This window comes from Lycium barbarum, chromosome 4, assembly GCF_019175385.1.
Source record: "Lycium barbarum isolate Lr01 chromosome 4, ASM1917538v2, whole genome shotgun sequence".
Classification (NCBI taxonomy): Eukaryota; Viridiplantae; Streptophyta; class Magnoliopsida; order Solanales; family Solanaceae; genus Lycium; species Lycium barbarum.
This window is the reverse complement of record NC_083340.1, coordinates 68,759,263-68,786,834: the sequence shown is the minus strand read 5'-3', so window position 1 is coordinate 68,786,834 and position 27,572 is coordinate 68,759,263. Positions and strand designations below refer to the sequence as shown.

At 40.6% G+C, this 27,572-nt stretch overlaps 2 protein-coding genes across 2 annotated transcripts; both read left to right on the top strand.

The window, feature by feature from the left end:
- The first annotated feature begins 1,236 nt into the window (after positions 1 to 1,236).
- Positions 1,237 to 2,088, top strand: LOC132637532 (uncharacterized). The gene is made up of 2 exons (XM_060354608.1): positions 1,237 to 1,621; positions 1,694 to 2,088. Exons 1-2 carry the CDS (start codon positions 1,237 to 1,239, stop codon positions 2,086 to 2,088), a joined length of 780 nt encoding a protein of 259 aa, XP_060210591.1.
- Positions 2,089 to 12,310: 10,222 nt separating this feature from the next.
- LOC132637530 (uncharacterized) lies at positions 12,311 to 26,791 on the top strand. Its single transcript, XM_060354607.1, has 3 exons — positions 12,311 to 12,344; positions 13,141 to 13,221; positions 26,049 to 26,791. Exons 1-3 carry the CDS (start codon positions 12,311 to 12,313, stop codon positions 26,789 to 26,791), a joined length of 858 nt encoding a protein of 285 aa, XP_060210590.1.
- The last annotated feature ends 781 nt before the right edge of the window (positions 26,792 to 27,572 follow it).

Here is a 27,572-nt window from a genome sequence, read left to right as displayed (position 1 = left end):
ATATACTACCTTCTTCTTCATCTCAACCAAACCCTAACGTAAACTATTCTACATACCCTAATTCTTCAAAAAGCTTTGCCAATACATTAACGGGTAGAGAGGAAATATGTGCAGCAATGAAGCTGCAATGTGAACCTATACCTAGGAAGAATCTAACGTATGTTGATGGTATTCCAATGGTGAAGTGGACCGAGGCTGAAATCAAACGAATGGAGATATTGGAAGACCTCCAACGTGCAATAATTGGCAAATTTTCCCATGGGTGGCCGGAGCTGGATGAGCTACGTAGCATTATACCATCACAATGTGGATTAAAAGGTGACTGCAAGGTTGGATAATTTAGGCCAAGACATGTTTTGATCAGATGCTCTTTGATGGAAGATTTTATCAATCTTACGTCTATAGGTGCATATTATTTGAAGGCCAAAGATGGTGTTACATATCAGATGAGGCCTCTTATTTATGATTCTAAGTGCAAAGTTGATGAAGAAACATCTCAGGCAATGGCGTGGATCTCTTTTCCAAACTTATTACCTACTTTCTTTGTCAACGAATCATTGTTTACCATGGCTTCTGCTGTTGGAAAGCCTTTACAATTGGACTTGGCAACTATAAACAAAACTCGACCTAGTTGTGCTCGAGTTAAGGTCCAAGTTGATCTCCTTGCTGAATTACCTCGGTTTCTAATGTTGGAAATAGAGAATGAGGATACAAAGGACATCAGGAAGATGAAAGTCAAAATTCAATATGATTTCCTTCCAAAATACTACACCGAATGTAAGGTTCAAGGACATTCTAGAGATGAATGTAGAATCCTTCATCCTGAATTGAAGAAAACAGCAAATGTTGAGGTTACAGGATCAGATAAAGGGGTGAATGATATAGGAAATCAAGAGGCACAAGTTGTTAAAGATAAAGGCAAGCAGGAGTTGTTAAAGATAAAGAAATTATCATATGATGAAGTATGTCCCAAAAACCAATACTTCTGATAAGGGGAATGAAAGCAAAGGTGAACAAGGTGCTGCAAAGATTGATGATGATTCAGAACTACAGGTGATGGTACAAAACAAGTTTGATGTACTAAACACTGTGGAGGAAGGAGAGATACAAAATACAAGTACATTCAAAGATGAGGGGGAGACTTCTAATGTTAATGACTACAAGGATGGACAAAGTCACCAGGTGGAGACAAGGCTGAATAATGCAGATATCACTCAACCAGATACTTAGGAAGTTATGCCAGGCACTATTCAGGAAAAAGAATTTTATAGCTCCTTGGCTGATGAGGTGGAGGAAAAAGAATTGATAGTAGGAGGAAGCCAATATGATGATGGAGTACAAAGTAATACTGAGGGAGACTCTAGTAAAAGGGACAGTGTGGAAGAACCAAAACATGTTGGCACCAATGAAGCAGAAAAGGAATTGATTATAGGAGAAAACCAACAAAAAGATGGAGAACATGGTAAAACTGATGGAGAAGTAGGCACCAATACAGCAGAAAAAGGAACAGTACATAATCCAGACAAAGAGGAGGTGCAGAAACAAAATGATCATCAAGAACATGATGAGCATGTGGATATTGAGGATACAAGACTACATAGAGTAAAACAACCTTCAAAGGGTTCTCACTCAGTGATAACTCAGATTCCTGAGCAAAGAGAAGAAAAAATTAAGGAAAATGTGTAATCCATAGAGGCAACAGTAGTGGATGAGGAGCAATTGTATGTGGAGCAAGATGCAGATCCACCAGATCATTCCTCATCAGAAAAGGATATGGTGATTTCACAGACTGACCAGCATCAGGTGACATTTTGTAGAAAATCTTCCCCAGTCAAAGAATTACATGACCTGATCTCTCATAATATAGATAGTTGGGAGGTAGAGGAGGATGCCAGAGATCTACACAAAGAAGACAAGGAGGAGAATATTAAGCAAAATAAGGAAAACATTCTTAAGCAAGAAAATATATCTCCTAATAGCAAGTTTAACAATAAGGGTCAGAAGAAAGGCAAGAAGAATGCTATTGACAAGCAAATTCCACTCAGGGTGGTACCAAAGAGGAATGCTACTAAATCTAATGTTAAATGATGTTGAAGTCATTCATTTGGAACATTAGGTCAGTGAAGACACAAAAAGCCTTTCAGAGGGTTCAAATGTTAAATAGACATCACAAATTCTTTTTGATTGCTCTCATGGAACCTTTTCAATAAGTCAGGAAAATTAACCAGTATAGAAGAAGGTTGGGCATGTGCTTAGCCAATGCCAACTGTAATGGTAAAATCTGGTATTTTGTGGCTGGTAATATAGATGTAGAAGTTCTGATGGATTCCCCTCAGCAGATTACTTTGAAGCTGTTTTTACAAGATTTGAATCAGTATCTTATTACTACTTTAGTATATGCTAAATTTAGTGCTTCTGATAGGATTGAGTTATGGGAGGATATATATCATCTCTCCAATACCTTATCTTGTTCCTGGTTAATAGGAGGAGATTTCAATGTGGTGTTGAATGATGAAGAAAAAATAGGGGTAATCCTGTTCAACCCCAGGATATAGAAGACTTTGCTTTTTGCATAAACTCCTGTGAGCTTGAAGAGGTACATTTTAAGGGTAGTCCCTTCACTTGGTGGAATGGTAGAGCAGATGCAGCATGTATTTTTGAGAGATTGGATAGGATGTTGGTGAATTCATTGCTTCTGGATAACTTTGGACACATTGAAGTGGAACATCTTGCAAGAATTGGTTCAGATCATGCTCCACTTATGTGTACCTATGGGGACAAGCATCAAAATCTGGTTAGTCCTTTAAAATTTCTATCATTCTGGATAGAACATGCAACTTTCCTAGATACAGTCAGGCAGAATTGGTCCATTTGGGAGCATGATGATCCTTTCATAAACTTCAAAAGCAAGATGAAAAAGCTAAAATGAGTGTTATCCAAATTGAGTAGGGAAGTGTTTGGTGATATATTCAAGCAGTTGATCATAAGGGAGGAAATAGTGAGGTTAAAGGAACAATTGTTTGAACAAAATCCAAGCCAAGTAAATAGAGTGGTTTTGCAGAAAGCTCTGGCTGAGACTAAGAGATATTTGCATTATGAAGAGGAGTACTGGAGACAAAAATCAGGTCTGGATTGGTTTGTAGATGGAGACAAAAATACTAGATTTTTCCATAATCTAGTAAAGGGAAGAAGGAAGAAATTGCAGATTAAAAGAATTCAAAACTCATATGGTTCATGGATTGAGGATGAAGATCAAATGGCAGATTAGGCTGTGCACTTTTACTCTTAACAATTTGCAGAAGAAGAGTTAATTGGAGATGAAAATTTGTTGTCACTCATTCCTATTTTGATTGACCAAGACAGAAATGATCTTCTTTGTCAAATGCCTAGTGTTGATGAAGTCAAAAAAGTTGTTTTCAACCTTAGTGGAGCAAGTGCTAGTGGACCTGATAGTTTTCCTGGAGTGTTCTACTAGACATACTGGGACATAATTGGCTTGGATGTATACAAGATGGTGGTGGCTTTCTTCTAGGGTCATACTCTTCCAAAATCAGTCACTCACACAAATCTTGTGTTACTACCAAAGAAGGAGTTGCTTCAAAGTTACTCAGACTTAAGACCTATAAGTTTAAGTAACTTTATCAACAAAGTGATGTCAAGAGTTGTTCATGATAGATTGGAGATTGTGTTACCACAGTAAATTTCTATTAATCAAGCAGGTTTTGTTCAAGGGAGGAGCATTATTGAGAATGTGCTGTTGCCACAAGAAATAGTGACAGACATCAGAAAAAAGGGCAAACCAGCAAATGTAGTGATCAAATTAGACATGGCAAAAGCCTATGATAGAGTATCTTGGTCATATTTGATAAAGGTACTTAGCAGAATGGGATTTGCTAGTCAATTTATTGACATTATTTGGAGGTTGATTGCAAATAACGTGTCACGACCAAACTAGGGGCCGCGATGGGTACCCGGAACTAGATACCGAGCACCGCTCACTCTACTACTCATTTTACTCATTTAGTGATCTTTTGCCAGTTTTACGCATGAAAGTATAGGAAACATAATTTGTATCAAAACATAAGTACTTTATATACATATGTCTCTCGGCCATCAAAATATATACATAATAATAGCATCTTTTGAGACCACCTGACCCACACTACGTATCTACGAGCCTCTACTGTCATAATGAATACATAGACGGAACAAGACTCCGTCGTGCCCAAAATATATATACATATATACCAAAGAGAAACCATAAGCACCTCCGAACAATGGAGTGCTCCCAACATCTGACAGCTCCGAAGTATCTGGATCAAGCTCGCCTCCCTGTCTACCTGTGGGCATGAACACATCGTCCAAAGAAGGGACGTCAGTACGAATATTGTACTGAGTATGAGAGGCATGAACAATGAAAAAAGGCATCAATAATATAATGAGAGCATCAATATAAAGCATATGGATCTGACCGATAATCATAAATGGAATAATGCATGCTATCTTACTCATACTTATCATCGTAACATGTATGCATCATATGCAAGCTGCCCGCCCATGTCGGAACGGTGTGATAATCAATAATATAAGCCTGCGTCATGGCCTCCCGCGTCCGGGGTACCATCTCATGCCACCCACTAGCGGTGTCTGCCCACGCCCGAAGGTCGTGGTGTATTCGTATCGCCGCCCGCCGAAGCAGTGTCTGCCTTCTGGGTTAGCTTCGTTAATGGGGCTGAAATAGATGAAAAACCCTCTACGAATCTTCGATAATAACCTACCAAACCCAGAAAACTACGAACTTCTGTAGGCGTCGTAGGCCTTGGCCAAGTCTTCACAGCTTCTATTTTCTGAGTGTCGACTCGAATGCCATCATCTGAAATAACATGGCCTAGAAATGTCACAGAATTTAGCCAAAACTCGCACTTTGAGAACTTCGCATATAATTCTCGGTCTCGGAGAATGCCAAGAACAATTCTTAGGTGGTCTTCATGTTCTGACACTGTACGAGAATATACCAGAATATCGTCGATAAATACTATCACGAAGAGATCCAAAAATGGCCTGAACACATTATTCATTAAATTCATGAACACCGCCGGGGCATTTCTCAATCCAAACGACATCACTCGGAACTCGTAGTGACCATATCTTGTCCTGAAGGCAGTCTTAGGAATATCTGCTTCTCTAATTCTCACCTGATGATAACCCGATCTCAGATCTATCTTGGAAAACCACTTAGCGCCCTGTAACTGATCAAACAAATCATCGATTCTGGGAAGAGGATATTTATTCTTTATTGTCACCTTATTCAGCTGCCTGTAGTCGATACACATTCGTAGAGATCCGTCTTTCTTCTTTACGAACAAGACTGGCGCTCCCCACGGCGATGAACTGGGTCTTATAAACCCCTTCTCAAGTAAATCTTTTAGTTGTGCTTTTAGCTCTTTCAGTTCTGCCGGAGCCATTCGATAAGGGGGAATAGAAATAGGCTCGGTGCTGGTAATACATCGATAGCAAAGTCGATTTCTCTTTCTGGAGGAAGACCTGGAAGTTCATCTGGAAATTCATTTACTACCGGGACAGATTGGAAAACTAGTGGCCTTGCCTCCGTATCATGAACCTGAACTAGATGATAAATATAGCCCTTGGCTATCATCTTTCTCGCCTTGAGGTAGGAAATAAACCTACCCTTAGGGGATGCTGTATTACCCTTCCATTCAAGTACGGGCTCTCCCGGAAACTGGAATCGAACCATTTTCGTTCGGCAATCAACATTTGCGTAACACGACGCTAACCAATCCATACCCATTATTACGTCGAAGTCTATCATTTCCAGTTCAATGAAATCGGCCCTTGTTTGTCGGTCACATATAACGACTACGCAATTCTTTTATACTTGCCTCGCTATTACGGGATCACCAACTGGGGCGAACACCTCGAAAGGTTTAATCGGCTCGGGTTCCACCTCGATACAATTAGCAACATACGGGGTAACATAAGAAAAAGTAGAACCCGGATCAATCAAAGCATATTCCTCACGGGAAAATATAGTCAAGGTACCTGTGACAACATCGGGGGAGGATTCAAGATCCTGTCGCCCTGCCAAAGCATATAGGTGGGGCTAAATAGCTCCTGAAGTAGATTCTCCCCCTCTGCCTCTACCTGCTGTAGTCTGAGAAGTCTGTGCTGTCGGACACACTGAAGAAGAACCCGTTGCTGAACCTGTGGGCTGAGTCCCTGCTCTATCTCTCACCGAAGGGCAATCCCTCATCATGTGACCAACTTTCCCGCAGGCATAACAAGCATCGGTACCCTGACGACACTGTCCGGAATGTAATTTACCGCACTGGCTACACCGCGGTACTAGGGGTCTCCTCTGGCTAAAATCTCCCTTGAACTGAAAATCGGAGGCCCTCGAACTCTGGCCTTGTCCCGACTGAAAAGAATGATTGGACCTCCTGTCTGAGAACCTGGGAGGCGCACTGGTCACTGACTGACCTGAGTGCCTAGAGTGCGTCTGCCTCGGTCCCCCTCTATGCTCGCTACTCGCTCCCATTGATCTAGCCCTCTTACCTTGTTTCCTATCACCGTCACGCTCACTCCTTTGCTGTTGTTGTCGTTCCTCAAGATTTTGAGCGTGAGCCTGTATCCGGGAAATATCCATCCAATCTTGCAAAGAGGCCGTCAAACAATCTCTAAACAAGTGGGGTCCTAAACCACTCACAAATCTGTAGACTCTATCTCCCATGTCGGCCACCATAGTTAGAGCGTATCTGGCCAACGAATTGAACTGCATACTATACTCTCGAGCACTCATGCTTCCTTTCTTTAAATTCAAGAACCGGTCCGCTCTAGCTCGGTGGACCTTAGGCGGCAAGTAATGACGAATAAAGGCATCCACAAATTCTTGCCAAACGGGAGGTGGTGCATTCTCTCCTCTTGATATCATCCAATTTTTGTACCATAGCACCGCCACATCGCAGAGTCTATAAGAGGCCAACTCTACCTATTCGGTCTCAGAAGCATGCACAAGTTTCAGCGTCCTCAACATCTCATCAACAAAGCCTTGGGGGTCCTCATCCGGCTTTGACCCAAAAAATTCCGGAGGATTTAAAGTCAAGAAATCACGGGCTCTCGTACTGGCAGAACGGTCACTCGGGCCCGCATTCGGCCGCTGTGCCTGGGCGGCAACCAATTGTATCAGTAGGTGTATGGCCTCGGTCACTTGTTGACCCGAAGCAACTGGTGGAGGAATTGGGACTGAGGCTCCTCCCTGCCCTCCTACATTAGGCGAGGCCTCATTCTGTGATTCACTTTCCTCTACATTCGCCGGAGGCTCCCTTTCTGCCCGCTTCTTCGTCGTAGCTTTGTCTTTCTGGGCAGCTGTAGCTTTTCCTTTCGGCGGCATTCTGAAATCACAACGCACTTTTAGGGAAGGATAAAATCCTATGCATGGCTCTATCGCACGATCTAGTAAAAAGAAAGATGGTCATTTTCCTAAATGCCCTGTAGCCTCTCGTTTATTGATGTGGCGCGCAACACACCATAAACAAGACTCTACTAGACAGGCTCGTAGACACTTCCTAGGACGAACCTGGCTCTAATACCACTTCTGTCACGACCCAACTAGGGGCCGCGACGGGTACCCGGAACTAGATACCGAGCACCACTCACTCTACTACTCATTTTACTCATTTAATGATCTTTTGCCAGTTTTACGCATGAAAGTATAGGAAACATAATTTGTATCAAAACATAAGTACTTTATATACATATGTCTCTCGGCATCAAAATAATATATACATAATAATAGCATCTTTTGAGACCACCTGACCCACACTACGTATCTACGAGCCTCTACTGTCATAATGAATACATAGACGGAACAAGACTCCGTCATGCCCAAAATATATATACATATATACCAAAGAGAAATCATAAGCACCTCCGAACAATGGAGTGCTCCCAACAGCTGACAGCTCCTAAGTATCTGGATTAAGCTCGCCTCCCTGTCTACCTGTGGGCATGAACACAACGTCCAAAGAAGGGACGTCAGTATGAATATTGTACTGAGTATGAGAGGCATGAACAATGAAGAAAGGCATCAATAATATAATGAGAGCATCAATATAAAGCATATGGATCTGACCGATAATCATAAATGGAATAATGCATGCTGTCTTACGCATACTTATCATCGTAACATGTATGCATCATATGCAAGTTGCCCGCCCATGTCGGAACGGTGTGATAATCAATAATATAAGACCGCGTCCAGGCCTCCCGCGTCCGGGGTACCATCTCATGCCACCCACTAGTGGTGTCTGCCCACGCCCGAAGGTCGTGGTGTATCCGTATCGCCGCCCGCCGAAGCGGTGTCTGCCCGGCCAACTAGGCCCGGTATGCAATGCGCATGGCATGCTTATCATAAAATAATCATAATAATTTACTCATTGTAAAATACTTATCTTATCATAGCACATGCGTAAGGTTTGAGAATAACCTTACTCTATCGGGGTGATGTAAGGTCGTGACCCCCCGATTACTTTATGGAGCAATTACGGACATTCTGCCTCACCTTGAAAGGACTAGTACATAAGGTGAGTGTAGGCAAGGACTAACATCATCATCATCCTAGCATCATCATATCGTATAACTTATCTCATATAGGCATTTAACTTTTTGGAATGTAGGAGCTCATGGAAAGATGGAAATTCAGGCTATAAGATTCATGCCATTGGAAAGAGGGGACTAGACTCACATACCTTGCCGTTTAGCTAAGTTGTTGTCCACTTATTCTCCTTCGATACCACGTCGTCACCTTCATGAGAGAATTTGTATTACATTAGTTAATTAACTACAAGAACGGATCGCTAGTTCTAGGAAAATTTGGGTTGTACTTCCTTCGTTTATACTACTTTTCCCATGTTCTATATCTACCCCCAACATTCACAATGCTATTCGCAATATCGCAATCAAAATCATCATTTATGCACCATTAGCAAAATCCACCATTTTCCTCCAATTTTCCCATATTTCTCCCTATAGCTCACCTTAGTTCTTTCGTGCATTTACTACTTGTTTCATGTTATAAACATCATTTATATCGTATTTTTACTCACAACACTTCAACATTCATGATTCAATTCCAATACCATTCATTTATGTCACTATTCACTCAATAATGACCCATTCCTATGTTCTTCTACATTTTAAGTATCTAAGCCTTCCAATACCTTGAATCACGTGGAATAGTCATGAAACATACCTTAACTGATGATTGAACAGGCCTTGAGTTGAAATACTTCACTTAGCCAAAACCCTAGTTCCACCCCTTTAAGGATTTCTTGACTTAGATGATCCTTTGATGTGTTTTTACACTTGTTTTCATGAATTTAGTGGTGTTGATCTTGATGTTCCCTTTGATTCTCTTGAATTCTTATGGAGGAAATATTTGGAGAGTTCTAGAGCATTCTTGAGTTGTATGGAAGAAAAATGAAATGAAATGAAGCCTATGTTCCTTTTAATAATCACAAAACTGATCTTTAATGAAAAATTATCGGGATGAACAGTGGTTGTAAACCACAGTTTACGGACTGTATTGTGGTTTACGGTCCGTCCTCCGCGATCGTTTTTAAGCATTTCAAAAACAGAAAGTTTGGCTAAGGGACATGGCAGTTTACGACCGAGGTTTACGATCCGTAAACCAGTTTACGGGCCGTCCTCCAAGTCGTGTTTAGCCATTTCATCACTTGGCAGAAACTTTGAGATTTTAGAAGGCTGGAGGACGATTGCACTATACGGTCCGTAAATCACTTTACGGGTCGTATAGTGCCCTTTACGACCACTGAGCTGAAAATTCTCCGCCACTTCCATATTTCCAAAAATTCATAATTTGTCATTCCTGACTTAACAAAACATCATGCACCCAAGCCTTTTGTTGTTCTACTCATCACACAAGTACGGAAAAATTTCCAAGTTGTAACATAACTGGTATTCCATCCTCTTCAATGGTCAGGCCAAGGGATTTTTTCATTCAACTAGGGGTGTTAAACAAGGTGATCCACTTTCACCTGCATTGTTTATTTTATCAGCAGAGGTGTTATCAAGAGCTTTAAATGCAGAATTTGACAATGCTGAGTATGTGGACTATGGCATGCCTAAATGGAGTCAAAATATCAATCATCTGGCATATGCAGATGATACTATAATATTTGCATCTGCAGAAGGAGAGTCACTGAAGAGAATCATGAAGATACTGTTGGAGTATGAGGCAATCTCTGGTCAACTGATCAATAAAGGCAAGAGTGCCTTTTATATGCATGACAAGATTTCTGGTGCACTATCTCAGCAGGTGGAGCAGATTACTAGCTTTAAAAGGGATCAATTTCCATTAACATACTTGGGATGTCCTATATTTCATTCAAGGAGGAAAAAGGGATACTACAATGATCTTATAAAGAAGGTGAAAAACAAGCTGCAAAATTGGAAAGGCAAGCTGCTCTCCTTTGGTGGAAAAGCAGTTCTTATCAATAGTGTGATTCAGAGTATTCCAATATATATGCTGTCAGCTGTTGTTCCCACAAAATACACCATTAATGAGCTTCATAAAAACTTTGCAAGGTTTTACTGGAGTACTAAGGAAGAAGGTAAAAGCAGGCACTGGTCCTCTTGGGACAAGATTTGTTGCCAAAAGAAGAAGGAGGATTAGGATTCAGATCTCTAGATGATATGTCTAAGGCCCTTTTTGCCAAACTATGGTGAAAATTTAGAACATCAAATACATTATGGTCAGCCTTTATGTGGAATAAATATTGCAAGAAGAAGAAGCCTATAGAAGTGCAGTGGAAAGGTGGATCACAAGTGTGGAAACGAATGCTAGAGGCAAGAGACCAGGTGGATTATCAGATATGGTGGGAACCTAAAAATGGAGCATGTGATGTATGGGAAGATAATTGGACTAAACTTGGTCCACTCAAACAGGTAATACCACCAGATTTTTAGATTGACACTAGCATTGAGGAAGTATCACACTTTATGAATGCAGATGGCTGGGATGCACAAAAATTGCATGCCAAACTGCCAAGTAATGTGTGTGATCATATCCTACAACAATTGAGCATAGTGGAGCATTCAAAAGAGAAAGATAAAGCATGGTGGATGGCTAGCACTACAGGAGACTTCACCATAGGGAGTGCTTGGAATATGCTCAGGAGAAAGGCTCAAACAGCAGATAACTTTTCAAAGTTGTGGCACAAAGGAGTTCCATTCAAAATATCATTCTTCCTTTGGAGGTTGTGGAAGTTCAAATTACCAGTGGATGATGTACTAAAGAGAATGAACATAAGCATTGTATCTAGATGTAGATGTTGTTTGAATTCTCAGCAGGAGGAGACTATTCAACATCTATTCCTTACAGGTGAGTTTATAGCAGAAATTTGGCAGCATTACAATGCGGCTGTGGGGATAGTTGTGCCAAGGATCCAGATTCATCAGACAATAGTACAATGGTGGTATATGCAAGCTCCTAAAAAACTCAAAGCAGTCATGCAGGCTGCACCTGCATTCATATGCTGGCAACTATGGAAGAGGAGAAATACTATCATGCATGGGGGTAAGATGAATAAAATAAAGGTCATAAATGGGATCAACTATAATCTGCAGCAACTTGTGAAGAAATTATATCCTTGGTTGAGACAAGTTCCACATGAATGGCCTCAACTGGTGAAATACTTGGAGGATTACAGGCCTAGAATAGCATATAAGATGGTGCAATGGCAATTTCCTGATGCTGGCTGGTTCAAGTGCAATACAGATGGGGCCTCTAGGGGTAATCCAGGATTGCGTTCAGCTGCATTCTACATTAGAGATGAGGTTGGAAACCTGATATATGCTGGGGCAAGAAGAATAGCTTATACAACTAACATCACAGCAGAATCTGTAGCTATATTGGATGGAATTGAATGTTGTATTAAAAATGATCTGGTGCCTGTAATGAATGAATCATATTCTTTATCCATGATAAACATTATTCGAGGGAGATGGGAGATCCCATGGAAGATTAGTATGGAAGTTAATAAGATCAACTTTCGGAGGAATAAGGGCCAAGTGCAGTTTGCTCATATCCTAAAGGAAGGCAATGCACTTACTGATTTTTTAGCTAACCTGGTTTTTGATTTTGCAGGTACAATTAACTTTCATTCTTTTGCTGAATTGCCAACAGGTGCAAAGAAGATTCTCAATGCTGATAAAATGATGCTGCCTAATTTCAGAACAAAGATATACAGAAATAGAGAACCAGACTGATCACATGAAGCTGATCATGCAAACAAGTGAAGACACAAGTTGGAGTTACACAAACAAAAGGCTCATGATAACAGCTTCATAGGATTGTTGTAGTCCTGGTTGGATGACTAAGGTTATCCTTGTTAGTGTGTGGTATTAACAGGAATGTTCATCCAACTAACAGGATTTCTTTAGTTACCTAGTCCAGTTACATACATTCCACATGACTGATTGTGTAAACTTGATTATAAGGACAGCATAAGGTCAGCATAAAGACAACATAAGGACAGTAACTAGGAGGAACTTCATACTACACTGCTTCTTGAAGGATCTTCAGTGAGATTTGATACCATAGCACCTGGTGAGAGCTTGAGGTGACTGATAATGGCATCAATCCAAAGAAGGAGTGTTCTTGTTTGCAGTTTTTCATTGTTACACTTGGCTGCTCAAACAAGGACTAGGCTTTTCTTTCATTTCCTAGGATAGAGTAGTATAGATTTTTTTCCCTTCATTTCTTTCCATTATATTTCTCTTTTTTCTGTAAATACTATTATTCATTTTAATAAATTCCATCAGCATCAGGCTGATTGGATTTGATTAAAAAAAAAAAAAACTTGAATCATGTGTTGTTAAATTAGCCTCCTTGTTAGAGTATATTGTCTATATTGATATATTGTGTGCTTCCTAGTCAAAGAATATACGTGTTAAACCTTTTGAGTAGCTAACTCTTGGGAAAGTGAGATAAAGGTAGAAACCCCCTTATTCGTGTTGAGACTTGAGTGTTCTAGTAGTTATAAATCCCTGTGACGGCTATGTTGTTCTTATTTGGGTGAAGATGTATTTTTATCTTTCCAGGGTCGTTTAGTACAAAGAAAGCTCTACTTCGTGATTTGGCTCGTAGGGAGTTGGCTGGAGTCTCAGATGTTGTGGTCACAGGTATTCTCACTATTTGTTCTCTTGATGTGTAGCCGTTGATCGATCCAGGTTTGAAATCCTTCTTATGTGACTTTTTACTTTACCCTTGATTTAGGTAGGGAACCTGAACAATTTTTGGCACCCTTTTTCTGTGAATACCCTTGCTAGTGTCCTTGTTATCTCTTCTAGAATATATAGAGACTGCATCGTTGTAGTTAAGGGTTGTGAGATTACTTTTGATGTGTTCGGATTAGAAATTGTGAACTTTGATGTGATTTTTGGGGATAAACTAGTTTTTCAAGTGTTATGAAACTCTAGATTGTCAATAAAAAATAGTTAGGCTTGAATTTGCTGAAGGACCCATTATAGAGTGAAAAAGTGATATTGTTAAAACCTCAGGGTAGACTTATGTCATATTTTAAGACTTGCGGGATAAACTCGAAAGGGGCGTAGTTCTATCTAGTTGTTGTAATGCTACTCAAGTCGTGTTACCTTCAATTATTCCCTACTACAGGTATGTTTGAACCTTTCGGATGTGTTTTCCTGTGAAAGTTTAGAGTGAAGTATAAATCTCACAATTGTGTTTAGGCTTGAATGATGCATTCGTTATATGGTTAGTCGTATGTTATCTGTGAGGATGTTTCACCTTGCTAGAAGAACTCTTGAAATTCTGAAATTTGAGGTTTAGTTAAGAATCCTAGGCCATGACTTTCATTCGGGGACGAATGATCCTAAACGGGGCATAATGTAACATCCTGGAAATCCGAGTTAAGTGTGAATTTATAAAAACCAGTATTTAAGGTAATATTTTAGCCATATGAATTTATTCGGGATGCATTCGGGTGACAAAAATTCGTTTTGAAGTCAAACTAAAAAGTGGAGTTCTTAAGGGCTTCTAAATTCATCTAAATCTGAGATAGTCTGACCTTATGGCGAGTTTTAGGGTATTTGCGTTGCGAATTTGAGAATACTTATAAACTTAAAGTTGTAGGCCTCTGAAATACCTTTCCAACCATATAAAGTGGGGCTCAAACGGAGCTACATAAAGGGAGTTATGATTGTTTTACTGAGCGAATATCGATTGTCAAAAAACAAAGTGTTGGGCGTGCGTCGCGGACCCAGCACGGAAAAACACAACTGAAGACCAAAAAAAACATGATCAAGTGTTGAACCCACGACGCGGACTCAGCATGGAGCGGGGAATATTTTCTGGTTCTGAATTTTCTTTAAGTCATACTTCGTTGTGTTATTTTCCACTTCGTTTCAAATCAATATTTCTGAAACCCTAAGGCGAGTTCTCACTCAATATTGATCATTCCCACACCATATCCTTCCTCTCTTAATAGCAAATCATCTCTCTAAAACCCTAAGTTCTTGTATTCTCAAAGAGAAGAAGATAAGGGCGTGTGGAATTCGTTTAAGAGTGTAATTGTTGAACCTTGGGAATTCTGTTTGGTAGCTTTTTAGCGGGATTAAGGTAAGTCTCTCTTTTGAAATCTTATTTTGAATGAAAATCACTTTTTGAAACTATTGTTGGAAGTATAAATTTCATTCAAGGTTCTTTAATGAATAAAACGAAAAGTAATCTTTTCATGTTTCGTTGTTACACCTTGGAAAAATTTCATGTCGTCATGTGATAGATAGACTAATGCAAGATGAGACGAATACGATGTTTCTATAAGTAAGAAAGGTTATTTAACGATCCTAGCTAAGATTTCAAAGATGTTGGAAGTAAGAGGAGAGAGTTCCTTAAGAAGGGCAAAGTATATGTTGTGTTTTGAAAAGTTTCGTAAAGTACAGAACTAATGTTGACTTAATGATGTCCTAAAGGAGACCTGTAACTCTCCTTAGATTGGTAATAAAGTGCTAAACAAGTGTTAATAAGGTTCCATAAGGATTGGAGGTCAAACGAAACGACGGAAACCATTTCAGGGAAGTGGAGTTATACGACCACTTATACGGTCCGTATAACCCCCAGCAGGAAGATGTTTTTCATGATGGTGAACCACGGCCACTTATACGGACCGTACAATGTTATACAAACCGTATAAGTGCCTGTATAACACCCGACGAGCTGAGTTATTTTCAAGTCTATAAATGTGATCCCACTTCATTATTTTCATTTTTCACACTTCTCCACTTCTCTCCAGGTCTCTAGAACATTCCATACATTTCATATACAAGAATTCAAGGGAAATCAAAGGCTCTTATCATTAATCCATGGGAATCAAGTATAAGGAAGCTCTTAAGGGTTGCTAGAGTCAAGAAAACTTTATGGATTGGGTTTTACTTCAAGTGAATTATTTCCATCCAAAGGTTATTCCTACTCAACCAAAGGTAAGGTTTATGATCATTTCATGTTATTTTGGACTATGGAGAGGCTGAAAGACTTGGGTAGAAGAATAAAGTAGAAAATGAGGCCTAAATGTAGCTTTTATGATGTTTACGAGTAGTAATCTATATGGATTCATGATTCTTAGTATGATATGGATATAACCATGTTATGGAAGGTAACAATGGTGATGAATAAGCATTATATGAAAATGTGCTAAAATGGGTATGAAGTTGCTAGTATGAGTTGAACATGGGGGTGAATATTGAAGGCTTAGTGTAATGTGATTACTTGAATTGGATGTTATGAGTGTATTATGGATGTTATTGTGGTTGTTGGGAGTTGTTTTGCGATATGGTGGAATTTGACGAAATAGGGGAAATGCTGCCCAATTTTCATTAGACTATGAATTATTCTAGTTCGAATTTAAAAGTATCATTAAGGCTTAACCATGGTATGAACCCTTCTAAATGTAGATTATTCAAGCCTTAACAGTGAACGTTAGATAGTTTAGGAAGGCAAAGAGGTATGTAAGGCTAACCCTTCTTTCAGTAAGGCATGGTTCCTTGGCCATATATATATATATATATATATATATATATATATATATATATATATATATCCTTTCATGAGTTCTATAATGTCCTCCAAATGATTCTATCTCTAAAGCTACTAAATCTCATGATCCACAATACTTTCATGATTTCCGTTGCATCCTTTATGTGATAGCTGATCCTCCAAGGATAGACGTAACCAAAAATGATAATGGTAATGATGTTGATGATACTTATGGACTCTTAAGTATACGTGTCTAAGTACGTATGACTATGATGTAACACTGAGCTTATATGGCCGGGTATGATATCTATTGTGCGCACACCACTGCAGTTGGGTACGGATACCACTGAGCCTTGGTAGGGCCAGGTATGTATAATCACCGAGCCTTGTCATAAGTCGGGTATGTGAAACCACCGAACCTTCATGGTCGGGTATGCTACGGATATGAATATGTATATGAATACGGATAAGAATATGGATACGGATATAGATATATGTATATGTTTGTATGTATGTACACAAGCACGTATTAGAAATGGAAGGTCCCGGTGAAAGGCAAGTAAGTTCTAATGATGATGGCGTTACTATCTCCCGATTCTCCCATCTTATGTTGTTTATTATACTAGCTCTTATGTTCCTATTATGATGTTGATTATGTTTTACATACTCAGTACAATATTCGTACTGACGTCCTGTCGTTTGTGGACGCTGCGTCATGCCCGCAGGTGACCAGAGAGATAGGCTTGATGCATAGCTTTTTTTTATTCAGGGACTACTTGGGGGGGCTCCATTTCATCCGGAGCTACAGCCTTTGGTATTATTCTTTTGTGTACATACATGGGCACGGCGGGGTGCTGTCCCGCCTATATGATGTTACATACTCTTCTTAGAGGCTCGTAGATAGTTGTATATGGTCAGATGTCTTGAAGCCTTGTCGGCTTATATTTTGTATGTCATTTTGATGGCCTTGTCGGCTTATGTATATTGATGTGGGCATATTCATTAATGATGGTATAAATGTGTTGCTTCCCAATGAGTTTAGCATTATTGATGTGTAGCATTCATGAGTAAGCTATGTGGTCCACCTAGATGTGAATACGAATGTACGATAAGAGGTACCCGGTTGGGTTAGCACCAAGTGCCCCTCAAGTCGGGTCATGACAAAGGTGGTATCAGAATAGTTCTGTCCTATGGTGTGTCTACGAGCCGTGTCCAGTAGAGTTTTGTTTATGGGTGTGTTGCGTGCCACGTTTATAAACGGGAGGCTGCGGGCATTTTAGGAATGAATGACCTTCTTTCTTCATAAGATCGTGCGGTAGAGCTATGATATAAGGACTTCTCCTTCCTTAACCGTGTGTTATGTGTTTCAGAAATGCCTGTAAAGAGAAAGGCTACGGCAGCCTAAAAGAGTAAGGCAGTGGCAGAAAAGCGGGCTGAAAGAGCACCGCCAATGGATATTGAGGAGGGTGAGTCCCAGAATGCGGCTCGATCTCAGCCCTCCCATTCAGCGCCTATTTCCGAGGAGCACGAGGGAGCCTCAGTCCCAACTCCAGCTCCTCCACTGGATTCTTCAGGCCAAGATGTAAAAGAGGCCATTCACTTACTTACTCAGTTAGTTGCCGCCCAGACGCAGTGGCAAGGTACGGGGAAAGGTGACAGGGTTGTTAGTGCAAGGGCCCGTGATTTTATTAGCTTGAAACCTCCAAATTTTTTTGGGTCAAAGCCGGAAGAGGACCCTCAGAATTTTATTGATGGGATGTTGAGGACGCTTCGGTTAATGCATGCTTCTGACATTGAATCGATGGAGTTAGGATCCTATAGATTGAGGGATGTCGCGGTTCATTGGTATACAGTTTGGATGGCTTCACGGGGAGCCAATGCACCTCCCCCGGTATGGCAAGAATTTGTGGATGCCTTCCTCCGACATTACTTGCCTCCAGCGGTTCGGCGGGCTAGAGTCGATAAATTCCAGAATCTTAGGAAAGGGAGCATGAGTGCCTTAGAGTATTGTCTCCGCTGCAATTCTTTGGCTAGGTATGCTTCGGCCATGGTAGCGAATATGGGTGACCGAGTGCACCGATATTTAAGAGGCCTAGGGCCATATTTGATGGATAGGTGCTTGACTGCGTCCCTTCAGGACAACATGGATATCTCACGCATTCAAGTCCATGCCCAGAATATGGAAGAAAGCAACCAACAGCAAAGAAGTGAGCGTGAGCATGATAGAGGGTATAACAAGAGGGCTAGAATGTTCCAAAAGGGGGGGGGGGGGGGGGAATGTTACACCTCGGAAATTTCTCCGTGAATGTTCAATGAATAGACCAACAAAGAGTATGGGTGCACGATGTTTTACTAAGAAGGGGATGAAAACTTATGAGTTTTGAAAATGCGAAAGTTGCAGATTTACACTTTCAGCCCAGTTGGTCGTAAAATAGAATACGACCCGTAAAGTGGTTTACGGACCATAAACTGTTATCGTCTTTCAACTCACAAAACTTCAACTTTATGCCAAATGTCTAAATGGTTAAATACGACTCAGAATACGGACCGTAAATCGAAATACGACCCGATCAATGGGCAGTTTATGTGAAGTCCCTCCGGAAAAGAAAGAGATGGTTCATGAGCTCCGCCAATTAGCTAATCTTGAGGTGCGGGTGATTGATTCGGTTAATGCAGGGATTGGTATCAATGACTCCACAACTTCGTCCTTAGATGTAGAAGTGAAAGAACGGCAATATGGAGATCCTCAATTGCGTCACTACAGAGACACATCTTATGGGAAAGAGAAGTCTTCATTCGAAGTTTCTATAGATGGAATTCTTAGGTACCGAGGCAGATTATGTGTGCCGAATGTAGCAAAATTGCGCAGACTAATTCTTGAAGAAGCACATTGTTCTCGGTATTCTATTCATCCAGGTGCAACTAAAATGTATCATGATCTCAAGATGATGTATTGGTGGGATGGCATGAAGAGAGACATAGCCGAATTTGTAGCGTAGTGTCCAAATTGCCAACAAGTAAAAGTTGAGCATCAAAATCCAGGAGGCTTATTGCAAGCAATGGAAATCCCTACTTGGAAATAGGAAGTGATCAACATGGATTTCATCGTGGGATTACCTCGTTCCCACGGCAAGTATGATTCTATATGGGTGATTGTGGATAGATTGACAAAAGCAGCCCATTTTCTCCCAGTTAAGACTACATACTCAGCCGAAGATTACGCGAGGTTGTATCTTAAGGAAACTGTGCACCTTCATGGTATTCCATTATGCATTATCACAGATAGGGGAGCACAGTTTACAGCCAGGTTTTGGAAGTCCTTCCAAGAAGGTCTAGGCACTCAAGTGAAGCTTAGCACGGCATTTCATCCGCAGACTGACGGACAAGCCGAGCGTACTATTTAGACCTTGGAAGATATGCTACGAGCATGTGTGCTGGATTTCAGTGGAAGTTGGGATGATCATTTACCTCTAATCGAATTTTCATACAATAATAGTTATCATTCCAGCATTCAAATAGCTCCGTATGAAGCTTTATATGGATGGAAATGTAGATCCCCAATCGTATGGTTTGAAACAGGAGAAGCACAACTTTTAGGCCCTGCGTTAATTCACCAAGTGGTGGAAAAAGTTAAGGTGATCCGAGATCAATTGTTAACAGCCCAAAGTCGCCAAAAGTCTTATGCGGACAATCGCCGACAAGACTTGGAATTTCATGTGGGTGATTGGGTATTTTTTAAAGTATCGCCAACGAAAGGGGTAATGAGATTTGGTAAGAAAGGGAAGATAAGCCCTAGACACATTAGACCCTACAGAATTATTCGCAAGGTGGGTCAAGTAGCCTATGAATTGGATTTGCCTTCGGAGCTTGAATCAGCCCACTCAGTTTTCCATGTTTCGATGCTCCGCAAGTGTATTGGGGATCCCACAAAGATTGTTCCAATAGATGATGCGCAAGTAACAGAAAAGCTAACCTATGAGGAAGGGCCTATTGCTATCCTCGACAGTCAAGTGCGAAAACTCCGAAACACAGAGGTGGTTTCAGTTAAAGTCTTGTGGCGAAACAATAACCGGGAAGAAATGACTTGGGAAGCAGAAGAGAATATGAAGTCTAGGTATCCGCATTTATTTCGACCCCCGGGAGAGGTTCAAGATGAAGCGCCAACGATATGAGCTACGTATGCTTATTTTTCATGCTTTTGGGTCGTGTGTGTGGCCATAGATATGTCGATGTTGTGATGTATCCCTGTGAGGCGATGATATTATGGGATGTTGTGACAGGTTGGTAGTGCCAAATTACAGGGGAAACTCTGGCGAAATTTTCGTAGAATCCCGAGTGCTTAACATTCGAGGACGAATGTTCCAAAAGGGGGGAAGAGTGTTACACCTCGGAAATTTCTCCGTGAACGTACAACGGGTAGACCAACGAAGTGTATGAGTGTGCGATGTTTTACTAAGTAGGGAATGACTATTTACGAATTTTGGAAATGAGAAAAGTTACAGATTTGCACTTCGACCCAGTGGGTCGCAAAATAGAATACGGCCCGTAAAGTGGTTTACGGACCGTAAACTACCACCGTCCTTCAACATTCCAAAAACTTCAACTTTCTGCCAAATGACGAAATGGTTAAATACGACTCAGAATACTGACCGTAAATTTAAATACGGCCCGTAAACTGCAATCGTAAACCACCATGACTCCAATATACCTTTCTGTTTCTGATATGCTTAAATACGGTCAAGAAGGACGGACCGTAAATCAGAATACGGCCTGTAAACTAGGTTTACGACCACTGTGCATCCCGACTACTGTTCATAAAAATCAGATTTTGTGATTAATATAAGGGACCCTTTTCATTCATTTCCATTTCATTTCTCATCTACACAACTCAAGAGAACTCTAGAACATTCCAAACATTTCATCCACACGAATTTAAGGGAAATTAGTGGTCAACTACATGAAATCCATGGAACCAAGGGTGTGAAGCTCATCAAAGTTCATCTACACCAAGAAATTGCAAAGGAAGTGAAATAGGGTTTTTGGCATAAAAGAGTGGTGTTGCTCAAGGCTTGTTCCAACACTACCCAAGGTAAGTTTTATGACCTTCTCATGGTGATTGAAGCATTAATACATTGAAACACTTGGATTATAGAAGAGTGTAGTAAATGGGTCATAAAATGTGAATAGTGCCATAGTTGAATGATAGTTGGATTGCATTATGAATGTTGATGAGTTGGGAGTATAAATATGTTATAAATGACGTGTAGACCATGAAATAGGTGTGATGTATGAGAAAATGTGATGATTAGCTAAAGCCAATAAATGTGGAGAAATTGGAGAAAAATGGTGGAATGTGGTAAATGTAGATAAATGATGATTGTTGAATACAATATTGTGAATGTTGTTGTAAGCGTTTGGGAGTTAATATAGAATATAGTAAAAGTAGTATGAACAAAGGAAGTGCCTCCCAATTTTCCCTAGAAATAGTAGCGCGTTCTTATAGTCGATTAACTAACGAAAAGGCGAATTCTCTTTTGAAGGTAGAAACGCGATATCGAAGGAGAGCAAGCGAATGATAGCTTAGTTAAACGTCAAAGGTATGTGAGGCTAGTCCCTTCTTTCTAATGGCATGAATCTCATAGCATAATTTTCCTCCTCTTCATGAGTCCCTATATTCCGGAAAGCTAAAAGCCTATATCTATGAATGGTAATATAAGATACGAGATACGATATGATGATCTTAAAATGGCATGATGTTATTTATTGCTCACACTCACCTTATATGTTAGTTCCTTCAAGGTAAGGCACGATGTCGATATAACACCGCGCCTAGTTGGCCGGGCAGTCACCGCTAAGACAGGCAGCTATACGATACACCATGGCCAAATGGTATGGGCAAACACCACTAGTGGGCGGCATGAGATGATACCCCGGACGCGAGAGGCCTGGACGCAGGCTAATGTTATGATTATCACACCGATCCGATATGGACGGGCAGCTTATACATTACTACACCGCACCTATATTGGCGGGCAGCTTATACATTATGCATACATGATATGATGACGAGTATGAGTGAGACAGCATGACTTAATTCTTTTATACATGACAGTTAGATATAGATGTTCCATGTTGAAATTTCCTTTATGTCATTGTTCTATTTCATTGTTTTTGCCTCTCATACTCAATACAATATTCGTACTGACGTCCGTTTTCTTTGGATGCTGTGATCATGCACACAGGTAGACAGGGAGGAGAGCTCGACCCAGACCAGCAGTAGCCGTCAGCTAATTGAAAGAACTCCTTTGTTCCGAGGTGCTTATGACGATTCCTTGTGTATATTCATGTATATGTATTTTTGCGCATGACGGGGTCCTGTCCCGTCCTTATGCTTAGCACTCCAATAGAGGCTCGTAGATGCGCAGTGTGGGTTAGATGGTCTCACGAGATGCTATTATATGTATATATATTATTTTGATGGCCGAGAGGAAAATGTATTTAAAAAGTATTTATGTTTCCATATAAAATATGATTTTCCTACAATTTTGAGTATAAAGCTGATAAAACACCATTAAATGAGCAAGATAAGTAATAGCACGAGTGGTGCTCGATGGCTAGCCCTGGGTACCCGTCACGGCCCCTAGCTGGGTCGTGACAATCATCACATACATCATCACGTACATCGTCACATCGTACTCTGCATCATTACCCGCGTCCGGGTAATCCTCATATGCCGCCCAGTAGTGTTGATCATGCCCGGCCCTCTAGGTGCGGTGTAAACATAGCAGCCCGCATTAGCGGTGACATGCCCGGCCATATAGGCGCGGTGGAATCATACGCAGCCCGCATTCGCGGTGACATGCCCGGCCAAATAGGCACGGTGGAATCTTATCATCACAAAATCAATCATAACACATCACTATTACACATCTCATAACATAGCATCATCTTATCATTTCTTGGTATCTTATACATATCATCATCGTATTACAAACTAGCATTGTTAATCATCTTATAGACATATTATATATTAGCATTAAGAACATACGTTAAGCTTTAAGGGAAACCACACTATGTCGGGGTGACGTAAGGTCATGAACCCCCGATTATATTATGAACGTTTATGAGTATCGTGCCTTGCCTTGAAGGAAAAAGAGCATAAGGCGAGTGTTAACAAAGATAACATCATTAGGCTTATAGGAACATCATGCCACAATTTCTTGAATCGCTATACTCTAGCTCATTATCATCACCACCATATTCGTATGTAATTCAATATATTGAAGGACTCATAGGCTTCGTTTTGTAGAAGGATTATATAAGACTTGAAGGATTCATGCCTTTTGAAAGAAAAGATAAGCCTCACATACCTTTGTCGTTTAACTATGCTATTGTTTGCTTGATTTCTCTCTACCTTAAAGAGAGAATTCATACCATCGTTAGTCAATCGACGAGAAGAACGCGCTACTATTTCTAAGGAGAATTGGGCAGCATTTCCTTTGTTTCTACTACTTTTCCCACGTTTCATTTCAACTACCAAATATTCTCAACAACACTCACAATATCGTATCAACAATCATCACTTATCTACACTTACCACATTCCACCATTTTTTTCTCCCATTTCTCCACATGTATGGGTTTAGCTCATCATCACATTTTCTCATACATCACACCTATTTCATGGTCTACACGTCATTTATAACATATTTATACTCCTAACTCATCAACATTCATAATTCAATCCAACCATCATTCAACTATGGCACTATTCACATTTTATGACCCATTTACTACACTATTCTATAATCCAAGTGTTTCAACGTATAAATACTTCAATCATCATGAGAAAGTCATAAAACTTACCTTAGATGTGGTAGGAACGAGCCTTGAGTAGCAATACTCTTCTATACCAAAAACCCTACTTCACTTCCTTTGCAATTTCTTGGTGTAGATGAACTTTGATGAGTTTCACACTCTTGATTTCATGGATTTATTGTTGTTGATCTTGATTTTCCGTTGCTTCTCTTGTGGATGAATATTAGAGAGTATTCTAGATGTTTCTTGAAGTGTTGAGTAAAAATTAAATGAATGGAATGAAAAAGGTTCCCTTATACTTAACTTAAAATCTGATTTTTATGAACAGTTGTCGAAGTGCACAGTGGCCGTAAACCCAGTTTACGGGCCGTATTTTGGTTTACGGTCCGTCCTTCACGACCGTATTTAAGCATAACAGAACCAGAAAGGTTTGCTGGAGTCATGGTGGTTTACGGTCACAGTTTACGGGCCGTATTTAGATTTATGGTCCGTATTCTGAGTCGTATTTAACCATTTAGACATTTGGCAGAAAGTTGAAGTTTTATGCGTTGAAAGATGATAGCAGTTCATGGTCCGTAAACCACTTTACCGGTCGTATTCTATTTTACAACCAACTGGGCCGAAGTGCAAATCTGCAACTTTCGCATTTTCAAAACTTATAAGTATTCATCCCCTTCTTAGTAAAACATCGTGCACCCATACTCTTTGTTGGTCTATTTATTGTACATTCACGGAGAAATTTCCGAGGTGTAACAAGGCCGAACCAACGGTTGTAAGGACAACAACCTGTTTTAATCTCGAGAAGAGATTACTTTTGTTCAAACTTAAGGGAGCATCCTTTGCTGTATTTTTTCAAAGTTTGTCCTCCTCCCTTCCTTTTTTTTTTTTATATGTTTTTGTAAAAGAAACTATGTCTGACCTGACATCCCAAGGAGGGATACGTAGGAACCCTTATCAGGCCTAGTCTATGAAAGCTTTTGGGTAGTATAGGCTTAGAAAAAAAAATCTATGTAAACCGAACTATGGAGGGGCCTGATTTCCTGCAGAGGGATACGTAGGCAGTCTACGTAAGACTCGGTCCCTATATTATATGAATATATATTTTCCCATAGCTATTTAAACGCAAGCAGGCATCAAGAAGACTGTCCAAGCAAGTCGACAATAGACTATCAAACCAAGATCCACAATGACTTAAAGAGCCAAAATACCTGAAACCTCGGTAGACAGGATTAATCAAACATTTGAATCAAATATATGATTTTTATGTGCTACGTGCTTACATGCCAAATATGTGCGATATCTTGCATTATTTTGTATTGTCTAACATACTAACGTCATTTTCCTTTGAGTTGTTCTTTTCTTATAGAAAAAGGTTGATTTGTGTTCGTTCCACACTAGCATACTTCACCAGATCCAAAGCTACAATAGCATCCCTTTCCCAACAAGACAACGGCAAAACAAAAATGACTGGTACTTCATAAAATGAACAAAACCGAAATGCGCTTGTCGTTAAGGAGTCACCCCCATCAAACCTGCAAGAATCCCCACACTCTGAAGATGTCATCAGAATGTTGGTTGAGAAAGTTGCAGACCTTCAAGAGAAGGTCACGAAAGCATAAATGGCTAGTGCTGCCAAAGAAACACGTACTGAGGCAAGGAGGCCTCCACCACCTTTCCATCTCTAAGCTCACCATTACCCGACCATTTTCCCACTCACCCCGCTAGAACAATACCGCACCCTGCTAACCCAAGCTCATCTTACCACACCCCACCACCACTCAACACTGTCCAATTCCTGGAACCGTCTACTCAGTTCCATCATACCAAGCACCTCAGCCCACTCACACCCACGCTATTGTGCGTCAAACCATCGTCTCTTTACCCATAGCAAAGACTACCCCCACAGCCAAAAATCACCCCACACACCCAGTCGTTTCTTTCCATACCCCTGTTATGCCAAGTGTGTTTTCCCCAGATCATCAAGAACTTGATCATTATGAAAAGATGGAAAAATCCTGGAGAGCCGAGCACTATAAGACCGACAAAGAAATTAAGTGCAAGGTAGCGAAAATGCTTGCACAATCAACAAGAACCCCGAAAAGCAACAGGGTTGAGCTATGATGATCTTTGTCTTCATCCAGGCTTGGATCTGCCCGAGGGCTTTAAAGTGCCTAAATTTGAAATGTTCAATGGGCCAGGCAACCCCAAGGCCCATCTACGAGCCTATTGCGACCAACTCGTTGGAGTGAGAAATAACCCAGCGCTGATCATGAAGCTTTTCAGCCGAAGCTTAACCGGAGAAGCTTCCGAATGGTTCACCGCACAAGATATGCGTCAATGGGCCTCCTGGGAAGACATGGTGGAGTCCTTCATGGAAAGATTTCATTTCAATGTGGAAATAGTACCAGACCGGTACTACTTGGAAAAGGTAAAACAAAAATCCACTGAGAACAATCGTGAATATGCAAACAGGTGGAGAACCAAAGTTGCTCGGGTACAACCGCCAATGAGCGAGGAGGAACTAGTCGTCGTTTTCATAGGGTCCCAAGAAACGAATTTCTATGATCGAATGTTGTTAATGTCGGGAAGGCCTTTATCCGAACTGGTAAAAATGGAAGAAGCCATAGAAGATGGCCTCAAATCGAGGAGGATTATACGCATGGTCAGCAAAGTCATTGGACAAAGTACTAAGGGACAGGCTAGGAAGAAGAAAGAGAACGTGGAAAATGTTTCCCAAACCCCTAGCCTAAAGCCCAAAAGAAAGGAAGAATTCCAATCTCCTATTGAAGTCTACCAATCGCCACCCCCAAATGCCTATCTACCCGCACAATACAATCCAGTGCCTGTCTTTTATGCACAACCCAATTTCCAATCACCACCATAAAATTATCCAGCTCCACAAACTACTTTCCAATCACCGCCACCGAACTATCAAGCTCCATAGCCAAATTACCAAACTCCTACACCAGCTTACCGAGCCCCACAAAACAACCCACCTGCAAATTACCAAAATCAACCACCACTAAATGCCTACAATTTACCATGTCCTAATTTTGAAAAGAAGCCTGCTTGTATATTTACCCATTACTAGAGACCCAAATTGATTTGTTCAAGAAATTAAATGCTACAAGAATGATTCAAACGGTCCCACCAAAGGTTGTTAACCCCGAAAATAGATTTTTTTGAGAAGATTAAATATAGGCCTATCATTTTGGGGGAAACAAACACAGTACTGAAGATTGCATCAATCTAAAGCACAAAATACATGATTTGATTGACATAGAGGAGATCATTCTTCAGACGGCAGCACCAAATGTGACTACCAATCCCTTACCAAGTAACGGCAACAACATAATTCACATGATAGAGAGAGAAGAAGATTGGGCCACAGGCAAGCTCGTGATTTGAGACCCAGTTCAAGCACTTGAACATAAGTGGTGTCGCTCATAATACAGGAATGTCCACAGTTTAAAGCATTAATCCCCGCACTAGTTGTGGCACATGTGTCCAAAGATGTGATAATGGCGCCTAGAAAAAAGTTTGTTATGCAAGTGGCAGCCGTCCATGGGATGACACGATCTGGGAGGTGCTACACTCTCGAGGATTTAGCCCAAGGGGCCCTTAGGAGAGAAGGAAACCAAAAGAGGCCCATTACTGAGGGCGAG